At 36.7% G+C, this 27,814-nt stretch overlaps 1 protein-coding gene across 1 annotated transcript in view; it reads left to right on the forward strand.

The window, feature by feature from the left end:
• The window catches only part of EYA4 (EYA transcriptional coactivator and phosphatase 4), a 264,825-nt gene that overhangs the window by 32,641 nt on the left and 204,370 nt on the right, over window positions 1-27,814 (forward strand). The window contains exon 2 of the mRNA XM_081251226.1: window positions 2,179-2,277. Coding sequence (XP_081107352.1) covers window positions 2,245-2,277 — 33 coding nt within the window. The 5' untranslated portion in view covers window positions 2,179-2,244. The remainder of the gene's footprint in view (window positions 1-2,178; window positions 2,278-27,814) is intronic.

Here is a 27,814-nt window from a genome sequence, read left to right on the forward strand (position 1 = left end):
ACCATTCATCTTACCCATCTATTAGAATGAAAAGGAACATCAGATTCTCCCCTTCAGGAGAGTATTTGGCTAATTTGTTATGCAGGTAGTAAGGAGAAAATGGCGTGATGAATCATCCATCAAAAGGAGATGATCCATCAAGATTCCCTCCTGGAGGAGAGAGGAAGGGCTCATGATGCTGGTAGGTGTTGAGTCTTAGTAGGTCAGCATCAATTAGACTGGTGGCCATACATCCTAAGGTGTGCACCATATCCAAGGTGAGGTTGAGCCGGGGAGGCCCTGGTAACCAGGGGAGGGGACAGTGTGCAGGGCCAAGGATCAGGAGGTCTGTTAGGATAGGAGGAGCAAGCAAGAGATCAGCAGGAAGCAGAAACAAAGAGAGAGAGACCCAGTTGTGATATGAGGGTCCATAAGGAGGAGATGGAGAATGGGAGAAGAAAGATGGAGGTGTGAGGTAAAAGGAAAAGAGTTTGTCTTTTTCCAGTCAGTGTTTCTCAGGTCCACCTCCAACACAAAGAATGACATCTTTAAATCTAGAACTTCTTGCCTACCTATCCTCCTGAATTCAGATGTATACTGCAACACCTTTCAGCGTGCCTTAATATCTACACTTCCCCCTTCCCATCTTAAATGCACTTTAAAATTATGCTTTTCTTTAAAATGACACTTTTCTGGTTTTGCAGTATTCTCAATCAGTATCTTACTGAGACTATCACATTACATGTTACCATTACCTCTTATGACTTTTAAAAATTAAAAAAATAAAATTAGAAAAAATTTGAGAAAATCAGAAAAAAATGTTTGATCTGTGTCTCTGTGTTTGTGTATGCATAAAACAATTTACACTTTAAAATGTCTTGTGTTCTAATAAGGAAAGTAACAGGTTTATTGTAGACCATAATGCAAAATAGAAATTAAAACCACGCCTACCTGGTTGTAGTAGGGAATATGTAGAACTGAGCAAAACGCTTGCATGTGTTGAATGTTCAATAAACTGAATTGGGAACACATTGTTTCTGCAGATTTGAATACTTATTTTCCACTGAAATTATATTCTCAGAAATTTTTGATGTCACCAAATATTCCTTGAAACGTGCATTTAATAATTTATATCTGTTTATGCCTATGATGAACACTTTTTTATATAAATCTTTTTTAATCTCTCATATTCATTTAATTTTATTTTAGAACTGGAATATGAAGGGCTAGAAATGTATCATTGCTATTTTAAAGTGCATTTCATTTATTCATGAGTCTGAACATTGTTTTGTGGTGATTGACCATTTTACTGTAGGGGTGTGTGTGCCTTTCTATTTGGATTGTAAGAGCTCTTTGTATGTTAAGGACATTAGCCCATTGAGTTTGATATTTGCAGAGATACTTCTTTTTATATTTTCATGTATCTTTTAATTGTGATTATTTATGTGTGTGGGAAACTCAAGGGGGTGTTTGGCTTTTTTGTTTTATATTCCATTGCTTTTATTATATAAGTCTTCTGTATCTGGGAATTAAAAATATATATGCCTATTTTTCTTAGAGTTTTTTTAAACTTTAGTTTGCCTAGAAAATTTTTAATATATGATATGGAGTAAAGATGAATTTTTTTTTAGTAGTTTACTGACCAGTTGTCCTTCCCACACATTTCTGTAATACCTTCTTTAGCATAATAGTCTTATTTTCATTCTCTTTTTAAAATTGGGTGTACCTTTTATAACATTATATGTTTTAGAACTGAGTCTGGCGATTAAGACAAATTTTCCTGTAATAGAGAGCTGTCATATTAAAATACACATTATGTTTTTTTCAATTTTATGTACTTTAGAAAATTAATGGTTAATGCAGGCTTTTAATTTTTAATCTGTCAATTGCTTAATGACAGACCTCTCTCAGCAAAATAGCAGACTAGGTGTTTATCACAGCCTGGGTCTCTGAAGCTGTCCTCAGATGCTTTTGCTTATCTGCAGGATGCCTGAGTAGCTGTTTATATAGCTCAGTTTTACTATGATGTGATTTTCAAGATCATTATTTCTATCAGATATGGGGATAATGAATTTTGTTCTTTAAAATGCTTCTACAGATTACCAATTATCATGTAAATCAAAGTTTTGGTAATTTTACAAATAATTTCTAAAGATAACTTTTTCATTTTTCCACTTTGTTTTCATCTTTTTGTTTTAGATAGTCCATTTTTAATTGAAGGAAGCTGCTTCTACTTGGGAGTGGCAGGAGAAGTAAGAAAACCACATGGAAGACTCCCAGGATTTAAATGAACAATCAGTAAGTCTTAATTCAATCTCAGTTTTGCTGAAAAATGTTGTGGTAAGACTACTCAAAATCATACTTAAAAGAATATATTGTAAAAAGCAAGTTTTTTTTGTTATTTTTTAGTTGATTTTTAAATTCTCTTTCAAGATCATAAAACAAACCTTTGGAAATGTATACTCTTTCTAATTAATGATATCATATTTTGAGATCTTCCTTGATTGTCTACTCGTAAAGCCAGTGGTAGAAAGATGAGGGCATTGAAATCATGCCAAGTGTTTTTGACAGTCTCAGCAACTTTACACACCTCCTTTGTAGGGTTTTATTCCAGATGTGCTTGGATAGTGCATGTGTTGTTGAACGTCAGAAGCATGAAAGGCGAAGCATATTACTAGCATTCTTATTGTTCATTTCAAGGATGATGACCACAGTCCTGAAGGGATTTCCTTATTTGCTAAGCTCTTTGGAGAGTGAAGAATGCACAAGATTGGTGGCAACCCTTTTAAGATTCGGATTTCTCAAAGGGAAAGGATTTATACGGCCTTTCCTCCTAACTTATTAGTAGTGTCTCCATGACACTAGTTCTTTAGTGTGTGGAACTGGCGTCAGTGGGAGATCTTCCCCCACGATCCCACAGTTCTGCCAACTGCGGCCCAAACTGTTCTGCCCACAGACAACTAGTGATGTCACAAGTAAGGAGATACGTGTACTTACTACGTGTGTGTTATGCAGACTGATGCTCGTCTCCATTAGCTTGTATAATTATGACTTGAACTTAAAGTCTCATGTTTCCATCAGGCAATCGAGGACAGTGTATTGGTGTATAATAATGTGGTTCTAGAAACGATTTCTATAATGAGTTCAATTTTAAAATCAGAATAATGTGTGTTCTGGTGTATACATGCCATTCTAAGTTAATTTATTTTCTATTAAGTATTTCATTTAGATGAAATTATAATCAAGTTTTTAATTTACAGACAGACATCATGACCATTATCTAATTTCTTTTTATATTATATTATTATTTAATTTCACACGGCATCATTAAAGGAAAAATGTAACAAAAAATTACAAAGGCATAAGGCTATTAAAAAATCTGTCAAATAGTAGAGATATTATTCCTCAAAAATGGCTCGAGTTTTTACAAAAGTAGACAAAAGGCAGTTGGGAGGCAGGGGCTTCAAGGTAGTTTTTAAAAAATTCTGTTTATTGAATTATAAGTATTGGTAGTGTAGACTCTAGCAAAAGGGACGATAGTCAGCATGATGATATGTCACCCATGCCATTTTATGTTTTTGGATCCCAGTGGCATCAGAGGTCTGTAAGTGTGACCATATACGTACCTGAGTGAATGATGACATTATCTTAGTGGCGATGCTTCATGAGAGGACTACTGTCTATCTGTACTTTGTTCTGTACAAACTTTGAGGATTACTTAAAAGTTTGTGTCCATGTGGGCAATTATGCGTGAGTGTGTGTGTGTGTCTGTGTTAGACTGACCAACTGTCCCTGTTTTCCAGAGACCCAGGAATTTCCTGGGACATAGAATTTTCAAAGCTAAAGCAGGTGGAGTCTGTGCAAACAGGGATGGTTGATCCAGTTAATTACCTTAGGGTCTGCATATACTTAAGAACAAATTTTTGCTTCAATACAGTTAAAAGAGGTTAAAGAGAATATAGTTTTAGGTTTACCATTAGCGTGAGGTTATTACCCCAAATGCTTCATACCACCTTTTACAAAGTGAAACCCAGCACTTGTAAATCGTACAGTTTCCTTCCAGTGATATTTTAGGGCTGTGGAACTCAGTATTTTAAAAAAAAAGTAAGTTCTCAGTGTTGTTAATGTTCAGCCAGGTTTGAGAATCAGAAGTCTTGGGTGACCTCAGCTCAAACTCAGCTGCTGAACCGGTGGTGAGAATGGGAGAGATTTTGAGAGAAGGAAAGATTGCTCTCCATTCTCTCTTTCTCTTTTCCTTCGCCAACACTGAACTCTCCATCTGAGGGTTATGATCCCGTCAGAGAAAAATTGACAGCTCCTGTTCTGTGGAGTGGTTTGATAGGCCATCAAGAGTGGGCACTTCTGCTTTAAACCACAGGAAACTTGAAGTTTGCATCAAGTGTTCATGGCTTAATTGCTTTGGTTTTTATAAACATCATAAAGCCTTCTTCTTCAGCATTCTTAGACTTATAAGAACATACAGACTCATCTGTTCATCTTGTCCATGTGCAAAGGGACACTTGAGTCTATTAAGTCCCAAGTCAGAGTTGGGACTTTGCGATGGTCTTCTGACTCCAAGTCCAAAGCTCTCTCCATGCCTTATCGCATTTGAGTTCTCTTATTTGGACTTTCCTCACTATAGAATCAACTCCCATTACATTGAAATGATTCCTGTTTGAATGAAACCTTTAAGTGACTTTAAATCTTCCAGAGTATATTGATTAATGTCTCAAAGCTTTTTGAATAATGATACTTAGTGCTTATTAAGATATAGAACAAATAGGGTGAAATTAAAAGAGAGCTCATAATAAGATGAAAGGGAATTTACTTAGATCATAGCTATTTTACTTCAAGAAAGAGTTTTTTTTTTTCCTCTAGGCACAGACATAACAATAGGTGCCAGTTTGCATACTTAATGCACATCTAGAATTTTCTGTATACTCTCTCCCATCCTTACCATATTCTTGTAATGTGTTTGTTATGGTCAAATGTGTTTGTTATGGTCACCATTTTACAGATAAGGAAACTATGCTTTAGAGAATATTAAGCTCAAACAACTCTTAAGTAGCAGAGATTAGAATTGAACCCACTGTTATCTGGTCCTAAAACCTGTAATGAATGGATTTTGCATGATACAACGTAAGGTAAGGACTTGAGTTGTGAAATCAGACATCTCTGACACTTAAATACCGTTGGGAAATTTCTCAAACTCTTCCTCATCTGTAGAGTGGGGAGGATAATAAAAAGATGGTATAAGGACTCAGCACATGCCTTCCTTAGAGTAAAAACTCAATAAATGTTAGCAAATATTACAATAGCCTGATATATTCATATGGTCTTTACTGAGTATGTGTGTTCATTCTTGCATATTCAACTACCTTCTGGCAGACATCCCTGACAGGAAGCACAGAGGTCTATGGACTCAGCAGATGAAAACTGAACTCACCAGCTCTCCTCTCACAATTTTCCCCCTTTCTTCTCTATTCCACTACTTCCCATCTCAGTGGATGGCATCATCAGCTACTGAGTACGCTAATTCAGAAAACAGGTAGTCGTCCTTTTCTCCGACATCCCCATCTCAAAGTCCTGTCCATTCTTAAGTTTTAATCTGTCTCAAAGTTGTTCTCTTATCTCTATATCCTTATTTTGGATCTTTATTTTTATCTCTTAACTGTCTTTTTCTGTTTTGTTTCTAGAGTGGCCTTCCTAATTTACACACCTAATCCCATCATTATTGTACTTAACATTCTTCACAGGCCTTTTCTTGCCTTCAAGAGAAAATCCCAAGTGTGTAGTAAAGCACACAGACTTAATTGCTTTTCTGTATCTCCAGTCTTACTTCTGGCTTCTTTCAGTTCCCTGAATCTTGCAGACTCTGTGGTTTCTATGCATTTGCTAACACTATAGCCTCTTCCCATATGGGCTTCTTCCCCACCGGAGAACTTGTAAATCTCAAAGACTCACTGAGGGCTTCACTCCCTCTGAACAAGGCTCTCAGGTTGCCTCCTTCTTCCCCGCGCTGTCAGCCACGCTGGGTCAGGGGCCTCTACAATGTGCCGCCGTACCCTTTGGCATTTACCTCTATCCCAGGACTTACCCCACAGAACTGAAATCTTATCTGTTTATTTGCCTCTCTACTAGATTATAAACTACTTAAGAGTAATAGTGGTTCTTGTTCATCTTTTATCCTTACTTCTTAGCACAATTCTTGCTGACATTCAATAAATGTTTTCTTCAAAAGCTTTTATATACTGTTAGTAAGGTATGTTAATGAATAGCCTGAAAAATTTTAGAAAGCCAAAATGTTATTCTCGGAATGGATTACTGACTCATGAATTCATGTATCACTTAACATTTTTAAAAAATTGCATATAACATGTAACACTAGTTTAACAGCATGTGATCAAAACAGAGTTTGGTCCTTAATTTTTTTTTTTTTTTGCATTATATCTGGATCATTTTTTGCAGTCTGGCTTAGAGAATCTAGGAAATTTTAAGAGGTAAGCAATTAGACTAAGATTTAACTTTCATATTTGTCTGAAGTTCTTTATTAGAACTTCATAATTATTTATTATTATTATTATTATTTTTTGCGGTACACGGGCCTCTCACTGCTGTGGCCTCTACCATTGCGGAGCACAGGCTCTGGACGCGCAGGCTCAGCGGCCATGGCTCACGGGCCCAGCTGCTCCGCGGCATGTGGGATCCTCCCGGACCGGGGCATGAACCCGTGTCCCCTGCATCAGCAGGCGGACTCTCAACCACTGCGCCACCAGGGAAGCCCCATAATTATTTAGAAGCAGTTTGTTATATCCAATTATAGCTTGTTACAGTTTTTAAGGAAATGTTGCTCTTGTTAATAAATATGAATCTAGATTATACAAAACAGTATTTATACTGATAATCAGAAGTTCATTTGATACTCTGAAATATATTATATTCCTTGTATTCAAATCAAGGCTGAGTAATATTTATGTTTTTATAGCTTCTATAGTATCTTTATACACTGAGGTATTATAAAGTCTTATTTTGGTGGTGCTAAAGATGCCCACAGATTTTTTCTGGTCTGATTCATTCATATCAAAGTGAGAGGGAGTCTGCCCTAAATTAATCATCAAGCTAGAAGGTTTGAAAAAATATGTTGTTTGTTAATTTTATGTAGTATATGTTATACAATAAAATATTAGTGGCTACTAGGTAAAATGAGTTACAGTTTATGGTACAGTTGCATTCCCTAATATTGAAACATTAAGGGCCTGAGTTTTCCTACATATGTAAAACGTTGTTACTGAATCAATTAATTTATATTACTGATGACATATTTCCACTAGTGATGTCTAAATTAAGTCACATCCATTGGATACATATTTTACATCGTATATGTCAGCAGTATTTTTAGAAGTTCATATATATGTAGATATTAATGGTATTTATTTTCTTGCATCAAACCTCCTAATTTAATAATGCATATTAAAATTCTAGTTAGTTTAATAAATTAATCTCTTTTCTGTCTCTGTTTTTCACCCCTGGAATACCAAATGAATTTAGATTATTCCTCAGCTGTTCGTTCTTAGAGATTCCCTATTATCATTTTTGACTATAGTCACTAGCACATCTCTAAAACCTGAGCTGCTTTCTGAGCCATTTAGACAGTTTTCTAGATGTTGTATGGAATTGAATATACCATCAAACTTATCATCTAGATGTAGAGCTTCAGAATCACCAACTTCTATCAGTGTTTCAACACTATGTAGAAAAGAATTATTTTTATTAGTTTCAGTTTAAATCACTATTTCATTTTTGATAATGTAGCATTATCTGGAAATCCTATTACTCTTCTATTGCTTTTTCCTTGGATAGTCTAATTGATTTTAGATCATGCATACAGTGTATTTTATTCAGATATAACCGAAATCAGGTTATTGTTTTTGAGGCTACAAATCTGGAAGGACTTGTCCTTTTAACTAGTCAAAAGAACCATATTTACAATATGTATTTTTTTATACCACCCAACTGGACAATATACTTCAGAATTCAATGGAATTCTTCTTAAAGCTGAATCAATTTCAGAACTATTGTAACTCCCAGTTGCCAATTATGGCTTTGCTTTTCATTTAGATAATAGAGTACCTAAACGGTGAAATTACCAAGTAGATACGTTAAATATATTTTAATTTTTATTAGTCATTGAGACTTGCTCTTTCATTTTAAGCAATTTTCTAACTTTGAATTTCTATATTTTTGCATGAGCTTATGAAGATTCACAGGAAGATTCCATGAATTATCTTCTATGACCTTCTAAAATTATAACTTAATTTGGTAAAACTTTTCTACAAATTTTAGAATACACACACATATGTAAAGAGAGAGAAGGAAAGCTCCATATTATACAGAATACAGGTTGTAACTACATACCATTTGTCAAGATCTAGAGAGTAAATATTAGACTTTTCTTCTGTCAACTCCGATCAGTTTGTGGCAACTATGTGGAAAAGAACCCTAAAGCTACCTCCTGGCTCATTGGAAGAGTAACATTATCAGTAGAGTGCAATCTGCCATGAACTTGGTAGGGAGGAGGGGTGGCACCAAAGTTCATACTCGCTGAGCCTGAGCTGGGTAGTTATCCAGCTTTGAGCACTTTGTTTGCATAGTATAGGTGCAAATGAGAGCGATGATATCTTTGGGTACCAGAAGTCTCTTATCTAAATTTACAACTTACATATGGTATATTGATTGTCCAATAATTCTACCTTATGAATTAAAATAAAAGTAACTATTTATGATAGGAATATAATCTGTTTTTTTCATGCTTCAGTAATTTTGAGAAGTGGGAAAATTAATGTAACGTAACTTTTGCTATAAGGTATATGCCAAATGGAAAATATTCACTAATGAAAACAGCTTGCATTCACTGATAGCTGTCATGCTAAGTGCTTTGTGTGACTCATCTCATTAAACCACACAACAGCCCCATGTGGCAGGCTCCGTCATAACCCCGACTGAAAGAAGAGCACGCTGATGCTGAGCTTAGAGATCACATTCAAGGTTGTGACTGCTAGAAAGCTGTGCTGATGGAGTGTGAGCTCGCCAAGTCTTATTCCAGAATCCATGCTGCTGCACACGTTATCTTACCTGCTTTCATCAACTTAAGTGGTTTTCAGACCGTTCAATACATTTGGTATCTTAAAGTATGGATTGAAACTCAACTTGATCTCCACTTATTTAAATAAAGAGCAAAAGTTTTAAATATTGTGGAGGGAAATGTAAGTTATTCCACTACAATTACAAATCAATTGCACAACTGTCATCACTAAATCTTTAGAATAGGGAGTGGTAAGATAGAAGAGTATATGAAAATTGATGATAATTCAACAAACACAATTAAACAAATAAAAATTTCTCACCCTCTGTCAGGAAATGTGTTAAACTAAGGATTAAAAGATGAATATATGACAGTTTCTGTCCTGCCCAAACTTTTAGTTTAATATATGATTGTAAGATGTTCTAGAGTTATTTTAAAATGAGATTTGGGCAGTAGCTACTAATTTATTCAGTGAATATTTGTGAGGAACTTCTATATTTGAAGCATAATTTTAGATGGTGGAAATACTTGGTGGACAAAATAGACAAATATTATTCTCATGGAGCTTATTATATTCTAGTGGGGAGAGATGAACAGGAAACCAGTATTATATACTAGAAAGTAATAGTGCGGCCAGAAAAAACAAATAAAGCAGAGAGGAGGGTAGGAAGTTCTGGAGCTAAGATGTATGGGTGGAGCAAGTTGCAGTTTTGGGGAGAGTAGTCAGGGAGATCTCACAGAGAAGATGGCATTGTGCAAAGATTTGAAGAAGCCATGTGGGTATCTGGGGAAGGTGGATTTCTGTTAGAAGGAACAGCAACTGTGAAAAAAGTGAGATGGCACTATGTCTGATACAGTCAAGGAATAAAAAGGAAGCCAGTGGTGGAGCAATCAAGGGGTGATAAGGAAGTGATCAGAATGGGAGTGTGGAGGTGAGGAGTACAGATTGTGTAGAGGTCTTTAGGCCATGGTAAGAGCTTGAGCTTTGCTCTGAGTGTCATGTGAAGCAATTCGAGGGTTTTGAGCTTAGGGATGACATGATGGAACTTAAGTTTTTAAAAGATCATCCTGTATGCTATGTTGAAAATGGGCCATATGAGGTCAAGAGTGGAAACTGGGCTAGTCTAAGTATCCAGGTGTGAAATGGACAAGATAGCAGTAGAAATGGTGAGAAATGGCTGGGTTCAGGGTATGGTTTGAATGTAGAGCCAAGATGACTTGCTGATGGATCGGATGTGGATTGTGAGAGAAAGAAAGACCTTGACTTCCAGGTCTTTGTTCTGAGCAGTGGGAAGGATGGAGTGGGGCATTTACTGAGATGGAATGAGTTAGAAGGAACAGGTTGAGGGTGGAGATCAGGAGTTCAATTTTAGACATGGTAGCAGAGACATTGCTGTGCTTTCACCAACCCTGTTTCATACTTCTCTTTTCTGGTGCATCCGGGACTACACTTGCTAGCCTCCTTACATTTAGACAGGATGATATAGCTAGTTTAGGGGAAGTGATGTGTGTATTATTTCCAGGCTGAGGCAGTGAGAAGCCTGTGCGTGATTCTTTAGTCCCTATGTTTGCCTAGTGTGGAGAATGGGGAGGAGGGTTGCAGGTAAAGATGGCAGAGCTCCAAAATGGAGGAAGATTGAATTGATGAGGCCCTGAATGGAGGACAGCTTCCCAGGAGAGTATTAAGCAACTGAGTTAATAGGGACATAATAAGTTTTACCTGATATTTGAAAAATGAGTGAAAATGTTGGGGGGAGACAGTTAGCTGTAACCCTATGGAACCCAGGAGAGAAGGTTGGACTTGAAATAACTTTGGGAGGCTTCAGGGTATTGATGATATTTAAAGAACTATTATTGGTTGAGATCACCAAGAGATGAAGTCTAGATAGAGACAAATTGAAAGGACTGAGCTCTGGGACATTCAAACATAGAGGTTAAAGAGATGACGGTTTACGTAAGACAGCGTCTTTGTCCTACTACCATAACACCTGTAAGCACTGAGGTATGCCGCAGCTAGTATACGTTGCCAAAGTCAGTGAATTCCCCTTTGATGTGCTTTCTTTCAAGTTTCCTAAGGATCATATATTATGCCTGAGTTACTGGTTACTGGATTTACCCCTCTCGGGAGAAAAAGCCAGCATACAGCCGAATAGGTATTCAAACATCATTCACTTCTTTGCATTTTCTGTCCAAGTAACAAAAACCCATAAATATTTAGAAGAAAATAGTCAACAAGTATTACATTCTTATTGCTGTGTTTGTAGATATGATGTTTCTATGCATCCCAGCTTAGCAAAGAATTGAGCTACATCAGGGATACTCAGCTGCAGCATTACTGACGTTCGGGTGGGGTAATTCTTTGTCGTGGGGGCTATCCTGTGCATTGGGTGATGTTTAGAAGCATTTTGGTATCTACCCACGAGAGGTCAGTAGCACCTTCTTCCCCCACCTCCCCCACTCTCTTTCTTTAGTGACAGTCAACCAAAAATGTCCCTAGCCGTGGACAGATGTCTTCTGGGGAGAGGCAAGCATCACTGATCTATATTATGTCTACTTTCAATGAGTTATTTGTTTATATATTTATTCCCTGCAAAATATTTGAGGAAGTTTACCTGAACATTAATATAATATGCTATATTAAATTATTGAGGGAACTGGGATGAAAAGACAAACACATGATAATACAGAACTTAAGCAAAACAACATTGCCAAGTTAACAGTATAGAATAATAAGTACTATGCTATCAGCAGGGAAAGTCTGTTCAACGAAGGTCAAGAAAGGAATTCTAGGTAGGCTAGGTCATATGTTAACTTGATCTTGAAAGAAACGATGGAACTGTATGGACACAATAAGACCTATCCTGGCCTGGTGAATAGCAGGAATGAAAACTCAAAAGTGCAAAACATAAGGCAGTAAAGCCTGCCCAGGAACTGTAGATGGATTAGAATGACTGAATAAGAAGCTTTGTGGGGATGAAGATGTAGAGTGGTGGGGACTCTGGCTGAGAAGTCCTGAGACCAGACTGAAAGGGTCTTTGAAGCCAAGTTTCTGTATTTACATGGTGCTTGGTTACCAGCATGATGCTTGTCATGGCATGAAGTATAGAGATGTATAAGGTGCTGCCCTATCTTTGGACCTTTATCTTGGATGTAATGGAAAGTCCCATAATTTTTGAGCAAGAGAATAGTATTTTAAAAATGTTGTTTTAGGAAAATTAACCAGATGGTAGGAAGATTAGTGAAGGTGTGCAACTTGGCACGGAGGATGGTTTAGGGGCCCTTGAAGCAGTTTATGTGTGAGCTGAAAAGGGCTTAAACCAGGGGCAGGAAACTTTTTTTGGCAAAAGTCAAGACAGTAAATAATTTTGGCTTTTTCCATGTAGTCTCTGTACAACTCCTCACCTCTGATGGTGGAGTGTGAGAGCAGCCATAGGTAACGCATTCGTGAATGGGCATGGCTGTGTTCTAATAAAACTTTTTTTTTACATAAACAGGTGGCAGGCTGTGGACCATACATGGCCAACTCCTGGCCTAAATGTGTGACAGTGGAAAGAAAGCTAGGAAAGAATCAATGTAAAGAACTTGAAGCTTTACTGAACTTGAGTAACTAACCAACAGGGTTAATGGGAGGAAGGTGCGTCGTAGATATGGAGAAGGAAAAGGCAAGGATTATCCTGGAGTTTCAAGCTTAGGGGATACCAGTAAGAGTTCAGGACCACATGTCAGTGACTTCAGTAATCAGAGAGATGTATTTGAATTTAGAACTTTGGAGAACATGTCAAACTAGCAACTGGTAAAGCTCTGTGGTGCCATGGAGGAAATGTCTAGGCTGGTCACATAGAGCAGAACAGTATTTTTTAAGGTGCTGTATATAAGGGGAAATTATAGCTGGCAAAAGGGCAGGAGGATGAGAATACACTTAGGAGAATACCATGTTTATGAAGTGGAAGGGGGAAGATGGATCAGGAGAGACTGAGATAGGGAAAAGAAAGGAAGGTCAGGGTAATACTGTCTTCAGAGCCAGTGTCCCAGAATAACTTTCAGGAGGAATTGGTCATCACTTTCTGACATTTCAACAAGGCAAGCAGAATGGGGGCTGAGAAGAAGGCTATTTCATTTGTTGATTAGAAGGCCATTGGTGGCCCCTCAGGACACAGTCCTTTTAGAGCTCAACACAGAGGTTGAACCCAGAAAAGATGTAGAGACATCTCAGAGGCTGAACACAGAAAAGATGATGAGGAAGTAAGAGGAAGTTTGTATGTTGAAAGAAGAGAAGCAGATGAGTGATCGGAGGGAGCACCTTTTTCAAACAAGGGGAAGCTTGTGTGTGGTTGGTGACGGGGGAAAAGGACTCCGTGGAGAATTGACTCAAGCTGTCACAGAGGGAGGAGGGATCAGCGGAGGTCAGAATGGAGAAGATAACGGTGGGATGAGGGAGGGATCCACCCTCTGACTGAAAATGTTAGAGAATGCCCGTATCCTTGGATATTCTAAGGTGCTCTACCTGGATGACATTCTTTTTTACTTAGTTCCATAGGAGGGAAGTACAAGATCAGGAAGTGAATGGAAGCATGGTAGGATTAAATGCTTAGGTAGTATAATTAGTATTAAATGCTTAAGAAGATCAGGAATAGGCATTATTTTAAAAAATGGAAGGAGATCTCCTAGAACTCAATATTGTGAGACGTTTTCAGTTTTCTTTTAGCAAAGTAGGTCACAATGATTAGGACTTAAGGCTGTGTGTTAGCATGGAAAGTTTATTTATTTATTTATTTATTGCATCAAAACCATTAGGAAGAGACAAGAGAAAAATAAATACTTTTGTGGTCAATGAAAATGCCTCTCATCTTGGGAAGAAACTGCTTTCTCTGTTTTCTTTGGATATCAGTACCTCTAACAAAAAGAAGAGCCTATATATTTAGATGGGATTGTGGCAAATTAGACAATAGAGTCGGACTGAGAAAGTACTTGCCTCAAAGTACGTGGAATACTATTATTTCATATCTTCTTGGACGGAGGACTGATTTCTCTGCTCAGACTTCTTTAGGATGCAAATACCCTTGTTCGTGTTCACATGGGAAGAAGTTCATGTTAAATCTCTTGGCAGGAGCCAGCATGGCAGGGTGGAGAAAGCTCTGCCAAAAAAGTAAAAGAGAGTTCAAAAAGAAGGAGCAGACATTGCCTACTTCGTTTAACTTTTACTGTTTTCCCCAAACTGCTGTGGATGACACCTGTGGACAGCGGATTATACCTAGATTGTGAGCCCCAGATGCTCACAGCTAACATTTATGCAGTCCTCACTCAGGCTTTCTGAATGCTTTGTGTATATCAGCTCATTTAATTCTCACGACAGCTTGATGAGGTGGACACTATTATTATCCCCCAGTTTATAGATGAGGGGGCCACCCAGCTTAGTGGGTGAGGGAGCAGGATTTTAACCGAGGCAGTCTGGCTCCAATATTAACTGCTAGGCGAGTCCTCTGGGAAAATGCCAATACTAACTGCTAGGCGAGTCCCCGGGGAAAATGCAATGCACTCTTGATTTTTCAGTCCTCCACCCTGACTTGTGTCTTCAACCACAGCAGCAGCGACAATGACACTGAAATGTTTTGAGGGTTCATACTGAAGGAGAAAAAAGTTTTGATCTGTGTCCATTTCTTTTATATTAACATTTTCTGTAATTCGCAGATCACACCAGAGACGATGTGAAAGGGGCAGAGGGAGGACTATAAAATAGATGGTTCTTTATTTGTCAGCCTACTGATTAAAAAATTGGGTGTAGGTGGACTCTGGAGTCTCTGCTGTTCTTTCTATACCAGGGTCTGTAGGAAGATTCAAAAGCACACTCATGCTTCCTTTATATTAAATGTCTCGCCTAATTTATCTCCTTTAAATATGGCCATGCTTGATACTGAGGGCTAGCGGGCTTGGTTTGGAGGTGATAGGGAACTTTAGAGATTGCTCTTTCCAAACCCTTTATTTTATAGATGCAAAAATGGAGGCTGGGAGGGCTTAAGCACCTTATCGGGCTAAGGCCATTGCAACAGCACTGTGGTTTTTTTTCTTTTTCTTTTTCTTTTTTCTTTGTTCTTAATGTTTAAACCCTTTTTAAAATTTTTTTAATTTTATTTATTTATTTTTATACAGCAGGTTCTTATTGGTCATCCATTTTATACACATCAGTGTATACATGTCAATCCCAATCACCCAACTCATCTCACCACCACCCTCACCTCCACTTTCCCCCCTTGGTATCCATACATTTGTTCTCTACATCTGTGTCTCTATTTCTGCCGTACAAACTGGTTCATCTGTACCATTTTACTAGATTCCACATATATGCATTAATATATGATATTTGTTTTTCTCTTTCTGACTTACTTCACTCTGTATGACAGTCTCTAGGTCCATCCACATCTCTACAAATGACCCAATTCTGTTCCTTTTTATGGCTGAGTAATATTCCATTGTATATATGTACCACATCTTCTTTATCCATTCATCTGTCAGTGGGCATTTAGGTTGCTTCCATGGCCTGGCTATTGTAAATAGTGCTGCAATGAACACTGGGGTGCATGTGTCTTTTTGGATTATGGTTTTCTCTGGATATATGCCCAGTAATGGGATTGCTGGGTCATATGGTAATTCTATTCTGAGTTTTTTAAGGAACCTCCATACTGTTCTCCGTAGTGGCTGTATCAATTCAGCACTGTGTTTTGAAACAAGATATTTTTATTCGTTCCAACCTCAGCACTAAAATTTGAATACTTTTGTATCCAGATTTTTAACAGCTAGAAATTAAAATTAACACCCTGAAAACTGCCTGAATTACTGCTTTATTTAGAGGTTGATAAAATAATATTTAGAGGTTGATAAAATAATTGCATTTGAGCTTATACTGAAATTGTTGGTAGCTCAGGGTCATTTAAGAACTCTCCAACAAAGGTGTGAAACACTTTATTTTACGTGTTTGTTTTTCTCCCAGTTATTATTTACTGCTCAATCAGCATTAACAGAAGAAAAATAATTTGGCTGCTTAGTTACTCCAGGATAGGATTTCAAAGGACCTTATTAAAAAGAGATGTAATTTCATCCTCTGGGCCTTTTATATAACAGAGTGCATAATTGGGTTACTTCATTTTGACCCGGAATTAAACAGTAGGTTAAAGTCTTGCACAGGAAGTTAAAATATTTATTCAACAAAGATTTAAAAGTATATTATGGTTGTTTTTAGGATGTCTTTATACCTTATAGCTTTATACCTTTATTTTAGCTAACTTTTGTCTGAATAGCCCTTGCCTCAAAGTTTTCTGTTTATTTTACAAATCTTATAACACGTAGGTATTTGATAACTACTATGTATAATCAGTGATTTTTAAATGCATAACTTTGACAAATTGATATACATTGTATGCTTTTGTATATTGTTTAACTACATATGGCCACAGTTTACTTATGGTGCTCAGATATGAAAAGTATAGAGTAGATGTCACAGATCATAACAATGCTTCAAATATTAATATTAAGGGAAGTAAGTCTGGATGTCTGTAAGTTTAATTTTTTTTGAAAGGGCTTCAAATGCCTGCCTTTTTATTTATTTACTTATTTATTTTTGGCTGTGTTGGGTATTCATTTCTGTGCGAGGGCTTTCTCTAGTTGCAGCAATCGGGGGCCACTCTTCATCGCGGTGCGCGGGCCTCTCACTATCGTGGCCTCTCTTGTTGTGGAGCACAGGCTCCAGACGCGCAGGCTCAGTAGTTGTGGCTCACGGGCCTAGTTGCTCCACGGCATGTGGGATCTTCCCAGAACAGGGCTTGAACCCGTGTCCCCTGCATTAGCAGGCAGATTCTCAACCACTGTACCACCAGGGAAGCCCCTGGAAGTCTGTAAGTTTAAAGTAAAAAGCCTTTATGACTTCAGTTTTGAGAGCACTTTCATAAGATGAAAGGGACAATGTCAGGGCACTACTAACTGGAGCTGTCTAGCAGTACAGGTATCCTTCAATGAGACTCTTGTAAAGGTAGTTACCTCTGCTCACTCACCCTGGACTGAAGGCTCCCCCTTTCTTCAAACCTCTGTGATTTGCATAGTAATATCCATAATGATTCCTTTTTGGGGTGATTGTTTCCATCCTCACTGTGAGATTGTGGACTTCTTTTTTTTTTTTTTTTTTCCATGAAGCAAGGTTTTTATAGGCTGGGATCCCAGCTAGACTGATGCTTTTTCCCTCATTTTGTTTGTTTAACACCTTGGATTTTGAAAGTCATTCAAAATTAAAGGACTTGCATATTATCTCAGGAAAATAATTTGTGATTAAAACTCTGTGAAAAATCCTAAAAGGTGTTTAGACGTTTGTTCAGTAACTTGTTATCAATGGTTGGATAAGATGTCTTTCTGGAGTGCTTGTCTGCTAAACATCTATATGGTATTTTCTGTAATGGTATCTGCTTACTTTTTGGGTGATTCTGACACATTCCACTGTGCATAAGTTATTCTGCAGAAGTAAGTCAGGAATCATTCATGATAATTTCAGGTTACACATAATTATTTTAGAATGTTAAATGAATTTGCTAAACTTCAAGGGAATAAGTTTAACACCAAGCATTTTTGGTTTAATAGGTTTTAATGCTAGACTAATTTTTTTCCCCTTAGTTTATTTTATTGTTTCTTGCACTGTCATTGGAAGTGTAGGTACATTATGTCCATTCTTGAGCCCTTAAAGTTAAGCTTGAGATGTAAGGAAATTAACTGAAGGTCTTCAGGATATTGGTGTTTGTTACATGAAGATGGATTGAATGTTGATGTTGGGCTCTTAAGCCGGAAGTTGCTTTGCTGTTAGATTCTATTAGATTGAATGTATCAACTTTTATACAAGAAATTGGGAGGAAAAATGTGCTCCCAGTGCCTGATTTTCTCTGTCTTTGGGACAAGTAACAAATTTAGGAATTGATAGAAAAGGAAAATTTTTGTGTTGTTAAAGCTTTTTTCAGACTTTATAATGTTATTAAATAATATCCTTTGACATCTGGATGTTTATGAAAAAGCTCCTAGAAATTTAATTATGCCTATTTAATTAGCTTTTTCCTTTTTCTAAATGTTGCCCCTTTGGCATAATCTTTGCATTTTAAAGCTTGATGAGACAGCAGAGACCAAACAGTCCAACTCTATCATTTCATAGATACAATGAAACTATGGATCAGGGAGATTAAAAAGGTTATCACCCACAGCCAGTGGATGATAGAGGACTCATAGGTGGATTTTTGAGTCCCAGGCAGTGTTCTTTACAATCCAAGCATGCTTGGTTTTTTTCATGTCCCAGAGCTTTCACTTAGGACATTTGTTGAAGTTTTGAGTCTAGAGAACTTCCACTGATGGATTTTGAAGTCACACAGGGTAAAGCTTTACTGATAATTTCCGACTGATTTGAATCCACATGAATCCCTACCGTATTCAATTCCCAGTGTTCTGTAACACATTGAAAACCCTTAGCCAGGATTTCTTATCCTCAATAGAATAAATCTGAGACTTCTCACAATGAACCCAACTGCAGTGCTCTATTGCACAGAGAATGTGAACTAATTTTAATTGTTTCTGAAGAAAATGACATGGGTAAAAATGAAATGATCATAAGAAATGACTAAAGCGTTACAAAGAAAGTTCCTATTTCATATTCTGTGTTGTCCATGTCAAGATCGATTTTATTAGTGTGTTTTCCTTTCTGTTTTTATTTCTTTGAGATTCAGAAATCAATGGTAGCAGCAGGTTTTCAAACCCTGTGTTCTAGTATATTTCACAATTACCTATGTCATACCCCCTCTCTCTTTTTCTTTCAACTGAGTGTAGGTTAGTTAACCCTTATTTTAAAGCATATTGTATTATAAACTACGAAAAGTGTTTTTTTGAGACCATTTATCTATGGGGGAATAGTTAAACATTTATATTCATGCTTTTTTTCTGGAATATAAAGGATAGGAAGTTAAGTATATCCATAATAGTAAAAGCAGTTCAGGGTTTCTATTTATATTGTAACTCAACATTGGTAGAAAACTTTTTCAGTTGCCTACTAGTCATTTACCTCTTTTCTTCTTTGTTAACAGAATCCTGATTTTGTTGAGGGCCACCCACTGTTCTAGGTGTGGAATTGCTTGAAGGCAGATTTATGGTAATCTTAGTCTGCCCTGACAGTGATTGGTCAAGTGCTGGGAGGCTGACCCAAGGGGCTTCTGGGAAAGGTCTTATTTCATCTAAATAGAGTGTTGCAGGAGGGAGGACTCCTTTCTTTCATCCCTTCATTGATTACTGCTTTGGAGGCTGCTGCTGGAGAATATGATGCCTTAGCCATTCTCTGAGAATGAGGTGATAAGCCTAAGAATGAAAAGCCAAAATGCTAAAGATGGCTAACCAGAAGGACAGAGGGAACTTGCATCCTTGATGAAATTATTGAGCTGTCAAGCCTGGCACATCCTCCTTCCAGACTTCTTGCTTGTGAGATAATTATAGTTTTAAATTGAGATGTTCTGTTAAGACTTGTATGTGTGGTTTCAGACCCTGGGGGAAAGGAAAGAAAAGACAGAAGTCATAGTCCCTGACCTTAAGGATCACATAATCCTGTGCTTCTTAAAACTGATTTTTGAAATGACATAAGAATCCTTCAGAAACAAGAGATTGCCTTATTTAATTTGTTTTAATTTTTGAACTTTTATTGAGGTATAATTTATATACAACAAACTGCACGTGTGTTTGTGTATGTGTGTGTGTATTCTGGATACAAATCCTTTATCAGACATATACTTTCAGATATTTTCTCCCAGTCTGTCATGCATTTTAATAGTCTTAGCTTGTTAATTGCCAAAAAAGAAAAGAGAAGGAAAACAAACCTTTTGGAAGTTTGACTGACATTGCATTGAATCTACAGATCAGTTGGGGATAATTGACATCTTAACAATCAGTGTGAGGCCTTTTGCCCATATATTTATGGCTTTTTTAATTGCTCTCAGCAATGTTTTGTCATTTTCAGTATACAGGTCTTACAGCTTGTCAGATCCATGTCTTAGTCTTTCATATTTTTGATGCTATTGCAAAAGTTTTTAATTTCAATTTCCAATTGTTCATTCCTTGTATATGGAAATAAGTTGAGTTTTGTATATTGATCTTTTATTGTGCAACCTTGCCAAGTAATTATAGTTCTACTGTGTGGGGTTTTCTGTATAGACAATACAATTGTCTGTGAATAAAGGCAGTTTTACCTTACCGTTCCTCAGTCTAAATGCCTTTTATTTTTATTGCTTTACTGCAGTGGCTAGAACCTCTAGTAACATGTTGAAGAGCAGTGGAGAGAACAGAATCCTTATATTTCTTTATATCAAGTTGAGGATGGAGTCTGTAATTGTCCATAGAAAGTCTCAAATGAAACTTCTTGGGAGGCTTATGATTGATTTTGAAAAAAGAATTATTCATGTTTTACATTCTCCTCTGTAATGTATCTTTATGTTTTAAAATAGAAAATACATTTTAAAAATGTAGTTAGATTATCTCACTCAAGCACTGTTTCTCTCTCCCAGCCCCATTGTTAAAAGTGATGCTCCAGGAAGATGAGCTATATTCAGTACTATGATTTTGAGTATGGACAAATGTATAATGATATGTATCCATCATTATAGGATTTTATAGAGTATTTTCACTGACCTAGAAATCCTCTGTGCTCTACCTGTTTATCCATTCCCTCCAACCCCTGGCAACCACTGATCTTTTTACTGTTGCCATAGTTTTGTATTTTCCAGAATGTCATATAATTAGAATCATACAGTATGTAGCCTTTTCAGATTGGATTTTTTCACTTAATAATATGCATTTTAGGTTCCTTCTGTCTTTTCATGGCTTGACAGCTCATTTCTTTTTAGTGCTGAATAATAATTCATTGTTTGTGGATGTACCACAGTTTATTTACCCATTCACCTAATGAAGGACGTCTTGGTTGCTTCCAGGTTTTAGCAATTATGAATAAAGCTGCCATAAAGTGCAGGTTTTTGTGTGGACATAAGTTTTCAACTCCTTTGGGTAAATATCAAGGGACATGATTGCTGGAATGTATGGTAAGAGCATATTTAGTTTTGTAAGAAACTGCCAAACTGTCTTTTAAAGTGGCTGTACTATTTTACCTTTTCCCCAAAGATGAGTGAGAGAGTTCCTGTTGCTCCGCATCCTAGCCAGCATTTTGTATTGTCAGTGTTACAGATTTTGGCCATTCTAATAGATACGTGGTGGTATCTCATTGTTGTTTGAATTTCCACTTCTCTGATGACATATGCTTATTTGCCGTTTGTACATCTTCTTTGGTGAGGTATCTATTAAGGTCTTTGGTCCGTTTTAAAAACTGGTTGTTTTCCTACTGCTACATCAAAGTTAATATGTGAGTTGTAATATGCTATGCATGCAGAGCTTGTTTGTGATTAATACAGTTTTTTTTGCAAGTTACACAAAATTAATGTTTCAAGTGATATCTGAATTTTAAAGGATTATTTAAATGATCATTATATAAATAAGTTCTTCTTCTGATTATGTATACAAGTGGTCCCCTACCATGGTGACAAATCGAATCATTGATTAATGCTAGGACTCTGAACGCACCTAGAAAAAATAGATTTGAAGCTGTATTCAAAGAATTTTATTTAGCCTTACCAGGGCAACTGTCTTACTGGTGCAATATTCTAGGACCTTGCACTGAGATCCAGCTTGGTCATTACAGAGAGATATATAGTAGAAAGGTGTCTCCAAAAATAAAAAATAATGACACATATTACTTATTAAGCACCTACTAATTATAAACCACAGTGATTTATATATGATTAATGTTTCACACATATTAAATTTATGTGTATATATGTAATTTTTATCTTTGCAAAAATTATAATTATAATTTAGGTATTTACAGTCCCTTTTTGAAGATGAGACAATGGAATCTTAGTGAGGTTATGATTTTGCCCAAATTCACATAATGAGTGGCAAAGACTGGATCCAAATCTAGGTTGTCTGACTCCGGGGTCCTTGTTTACTCTGCTATATCATATGTATTATTTATTGGTGAATTTATTTTAAAAAGTTTAATTGAGTATTTACTCTGTGCTAGGTACTGACTGTTATAGGTGCTGAAAATACTGCAGTGGAAAAAAAGACACTGAGTTCTTGCTTACAAATATCTACATTCTAGTGAAATAAAAAAGGAAACAAGGTATATACACTTTTCCTGTGGTGGTAAATGCTATGGAAAATGAGCAAAGATGTGTAACAGGATAGAAAGTGATAGAGGAAGAGGTGTGTATACTATTTTTCTATAGGTTGATGGTTAGAGATGGGCAGAGACAACTCCTTTTGTAAAACTGACATTTGGGCAGAGGTGTAAAGGAAGTGAAAGAATGAGCCATGGGAATATATGCAGGAACAGTCTTCATGTAGAGGGAACAGCACATGCAGTGCTGTGAAGATGAGAACTTGCTTGGTGTGAACATGGAACAAAAATGAGACCAGTGTGCCTGAAGCAAAGTGAGTGTAGGGGAGAAGGTAGGGTCAGAGACCAGAGAGGTGGTTTGGTGCCAAAACTTGGTCAAGACTTTGGATCTTACTCGGGGAGAGATGGGAAGTCATTGGAAAGACTTGAGCATGTGTTTCTGATATGAAGTTGCTTACATTTTAGATGAAGAGTAGACCATAGGACACAGGAAAGGGTTTGAGGACCAGTTAGGAGGATATTGCAGTGGTTTAGGCATGAGATGATGGTGGTTTGGGCTAAGGTAGTGACTGTAGAAGTGATGATAAGTGGTAGAATCTATTTCAAAAGTAGAGCCAACAAGATAAGCTAAAGGATTGGATGTGGTTAAGAGGAAAAAAGAGGGTCAATGATGACCGTAAGTTTTTTGACTTATGATGAATATTACCATAGGAAAAATTTCAGGAAGGAAGATTGGGAAGGAAATCAAGAGTTCAGTATTTGTATGATGTGGAGTAGGTTTTTTTCTTTCCTGAATGTCTCATCATTCCAAGCACATTTATTGGCTTTGGCTATTTTTCCTTTATTGTCTATTTCCCATTTATCATCTATCAGGTATCCATTTACGTCCATTAAAGTAGACGTAATTGTGTTGTTCAAAGCTTCCATATTACAGATTTTTATCACTTAACCTATCAATTTTTTGTTGGGGAGGCATCACTGGCTCTATCAATTACTGAGATATGTGCGTTAAAATCTCTCATTGTGATGGTGGATTTATTGGTTTATCTCACAATTGTATTTTGGGTTTATATGTATTGAAGTTATGTTACTGGGTCCATGCACCCAGTAATTTAGAATTTTGCATTCTTCCTGGTGAATTAGCTTTTATCAGTATGTGTTAATGTCTTTATCAAGTGCTCTTTGCTCTAAAATCTATTTGGTTTTTTATTAACCTACCTACAACTGTCATTCTTTTGGTTAGTATTTGTGTTCTTGTTTTTGAGCTCATGTTGTTTTGAACTTTATCTGTGGGAATCCTGTGGGACCTGGATTTAAAATATGTTCCTCCACAAAGAATTCGTACTTGCTTCTGCCAGATGCCTGGAAGCCCTATCATCTGGGGTTAATTTAAACTAAATTTTGATTTAAATTTTGTTGGCAACCCATGTAGCATGAATTTTGATTCCCAGATTGAGTGATTGTGGGCTTGTGGTTAGGAATTCTCAGGAAAGTGTTTTCTTATTTTCCCATCTAAGCCAAGGTCAAGACAGACATGTGGCCCCATCATCATCCTATGCAAGATGGGGCTTTTTCTGCTTCATCTCTGCAGGTGCAGCCATTCAAGGATCCCACCTTGATGTGAATGTCCAGATCTTAATATCTCACCTGTTTGAACTCCTGGCTTTGTCTCATTGAAACCCAAGTTTGAGTCCAGTGGGGACTGATTCTAGGGCAAACCCCAGCCTGTACTCACTAACCCTGTAGAATTTTCCAGTCTTTAAATTTTTGTCCTCTGAGGAATTTCATTACTTTCTTGCCATGCTTTAAAAGATATTTGATTTTTATGCAGAATTTTTACATCTGTCTTAGCAGGAAGGGTTTCTCTAGTCCACAGCGGTTCTTGCTGGCACAGAAGGTTGTAAACACACAAGGGTCTGAGTCCAAGCCCAGCACTGAGGTGGCTCTTCCCAGCTTTATGGGGTAAATACCTTCAGGTTGCATGAAGATCCTCTTCTTCAACCTCTCACTCTGTGGTTTTAGCATCCACTAATGATTATTGCCTGAATTAACTATGATGCTGAGGGCTGCAAAATGGCAATCTCCAAGGTCTATTATTTCTTCTATATGTATTATTTGCTATTTTTCTGTAAAGAAGAGCTTTCTTCTCTGACCTGTCTACCTTTTTTCTCTTATTGTGGTCTCAAGGATTATTTTTAATTAGATAGATGTTTATCCTTTATAAGTTATTATTTTTGATCCTCAAGCTGTCCTGAATTTAAGCGGGAGCCCCTCAAACCAACTCCTGTGTCCTTTTGATATGCCCCACTTAAATCTTTGAGTCCGTGCTTAGTCTTTGGAGCAAGAATATGTTCCAGGCTTGCTTTGTGCTATCACTTCACTGGCTCTCAAATCAGCTAGTTTTCCCAAGGAATCCTCCTTCTTTAGGTGGGGAATGGCAGCTCTAAACCAAGATGTGCTCATTGCTTCAGGAGTGTCATTGTGTTTAGGCCCTTTCAGTGGGAACAACCAAAGAGTCTTAATTTTTAAAATCAGAAGCTTATACTGATATCTGCAACGATAAGAGTTTATTTGCTCTATAAAAATCAATGTCAGGAACAATAACATAGTGAAATGCACCGGCCTTTTGACCTTGGGCAGTTTACTTAACCATACTGTGTCTTTCTTAGTTTCCGCATCTAAAAGATCAGAATAATAAAAGTATTAACTTAGGAGGTGTTATGAGAAGTAAGTGTGTTGATATATGTTAGAACTGTCCCTACCTCAGAGTATGCACTTTATAGTCATTTGCTAAAAATATTAGGTTGGACCTTATAGAACTACCACTGTTTGACCATTTTTGACCTACAAAAATGAGAATTTAATGTGGTTCAGCATAATAAATGTATGAATACCTTCATTCACTGAGTGCCTATCAGGGGCTGGGCATCAGGCTCTGCAGTAGACACTTAAAGGTAAGTACAAGAGTCCCTGCCCTGAAGGAGATGACAGAGAAGTGATGGAGCTATAAATTAGGTTTCTCAGTACTGCTTTTTATGTAGTGGGAGAGTGAAGCAGGACTCTTCTTAGGTGATCATGTGTCAATTGGGGGCAGGAGACAAAGTCTGGAAATCTAGAGAACAAGAAGGGTGGGGCTGTAGATCGGAGACCCCAAGACTTAAGGTGGGAACTCCTAAGGGATGTCCCAGGGAGTGAATTAGAAAAACAGACCACATGGGTGCAGTAATGTGTGTGCAGTTATGCAAGTAAAAAATTCTCATAATTATGAACCTATTTCCATAATATGAGAAAAATGAACATATACATTAGAATCCTACTTATTCCTTTGTTAACTCTTTTTAGAAAATTTTCTTTCCACCTTTCAATGCAAACCCAAGGCCATAGTGATATTTTTATCATTGAAATGGTGCCATTAAATACTTAACATCAAGCTAACAAGTGGTTACCCTTCACAATAGTGATACAAATAGAAGTTAATGTGATGAGTATTAATAGTCTATTCTCTCATTCTCTCATCATCTCTTATTAAATGTTAATGTAATGAACTCAGCCAAAAAAGAATGAAATATTGCTATTTGCAGCAACATGGATGGACTTAGAGAATATTATACTTAGTGAAGTACGTCAAACAAAGACAAATGTTATATGATATCACTTATATGTAGTGTCATAAAAAAATACAAACAATAATACAAGTGAATCTGTGTACAAAATAGAAACAGACTCACAGACATAGAAAACAAGCTTACAGTTACCAAAGGGGAAAGGGGGGTGTAGATTAGGATTATGAGATTAACAGATACAAACTACTATACATAAAATAGATAAGCAACAAGGATTTACTGTATAGCACAGAGAATTATATTCAATATCTTGTAATAACCTATAATGGAGAATAATCTGAAAAAATATAACTGAATTACTTTGCTGTACACCTAAAACTGACACAATATTAGGGCAATTCAGTATTGAATACTCTACTATACTTCAGTTAAAAAATGCTAATGTAATAAGAATAACACAGAATTTAGTACAAATGTGTGACTGAAAATAGCTGATCCTTCAGGAACGAGTGACTTTTATTGGCCAATATTTAGTTAATCTCAGTGTTAATCACACATATTTGTACAAAATATGTGGTGACTCAGTGTCTTTCAGGAGTGATGCATTCTTATACCGGTTGCCATCATTTTCAGATGAGCTTTAATTGATGGAAGAGTCAAAGTGGAGGAGTATTATGAGTACCTTCTCACAAAATCGCCTTTTAAAAAACTTCTAATGAGCACAGTGGTTGGATCGTTACCACTCTGTTCCACTTGCCTTCTGTATTCTGTATGCCCAGTAAATTTTCCAGTGCTTAAAAAATTAAAAGCAAAGTTTTTGTAAAATCCTAAGAAACTTCATCTTGCTAAAGGCTAACTCTAGTTGAGTCTTGACTTTTCATAGCACATGTTTCATATTTTGTACCCTTTTGACTATGATGAGACTGGCATATCTGTGTGAGTCACGCCCATGAATAGGACGTGTGGTTTGTGTTCATGCCTTGTAAGAGGGTTCTGGAACATGCATAATTATTACAATCATAAGAGTCTATTAAACCATCTTCATAAGAAACTTTAAATATGTGAACTATTTATTAAAATAACCCTTTAAGGAGAAATTCCTTAAGGAAAACATGATGAATCAATGTGTTTATCTTTTAAATATTATACCATTGTATTAATAACACATGATGAAAATTCTAACCACCATTGTCTTTGGCTGGTAAGATTTTTCCTTTGTGTATGTTCTGAATTTCCAGGTTTTCCCTTGGTGCAACAGTATGACTTTTATGACTATCAAGGTTTTAGTGGGTTCCTGGATTCCTTTCGAGGTTTTTTTTTTTAATTCTGTGAAAAAAGCAATATCCTAATACAAAGTAAATGAAAATAACTGTACATATGATAATAATAGCTATCTTACTGCATAACAGGCACTGTGCTAAGAATTCTATGTGCATTATTTTATTTAATCTTCATATATGAAGTAGATGCTATTTTGTCTTGGTTTTATATATGAGGAAAATTGGAACTCGCAGATATTTAATAATGTAACAGCAAGGACCTACTGTATAGCACAGGGAACTATATTCGGAATCTTGTAATAACTCATAATGGAAAAGAATCTGAAAAAGAATATATATATATATATATATATATATATACACATACATATATATATATATATATGTATATATATATGCATGTGTGTGTGTGTATAACTGAATCACTTTGCTGTACATCTGAAACTAACACAACATTTTAAATCAATATACTTACTCAACTAAAACAAAATAATAATGTAAAAGCCAGTAGGTGGTGGAGCTGGATTTGGATCGATCTTCAGAATTCACATTCTTATTCACTATGCTTTACTTGATTTTCTGTGTTGGTTTTCATTGATACATTCATTCATGCAACAGCTTTTGGTCAGTCTGCACTTTGGATGACCGAATGTGCTGGACTTCAGAAGCAGAAAGATGACAGTGA

The sequence above is a fragment of the Mesoplodon bidens genome (assembly GCF_964165515.1).
Source record: "Mesoplodon bidens genome assembly, chromosome: 12".
Classification (NCBI taxonomy): domain Eukaryota; kingdom Metazoa; phylum Chordata; class Mammalia; order Artiodactyla; family Ziphiidae; genus Mesoplodon; species Mesoplodon bidens.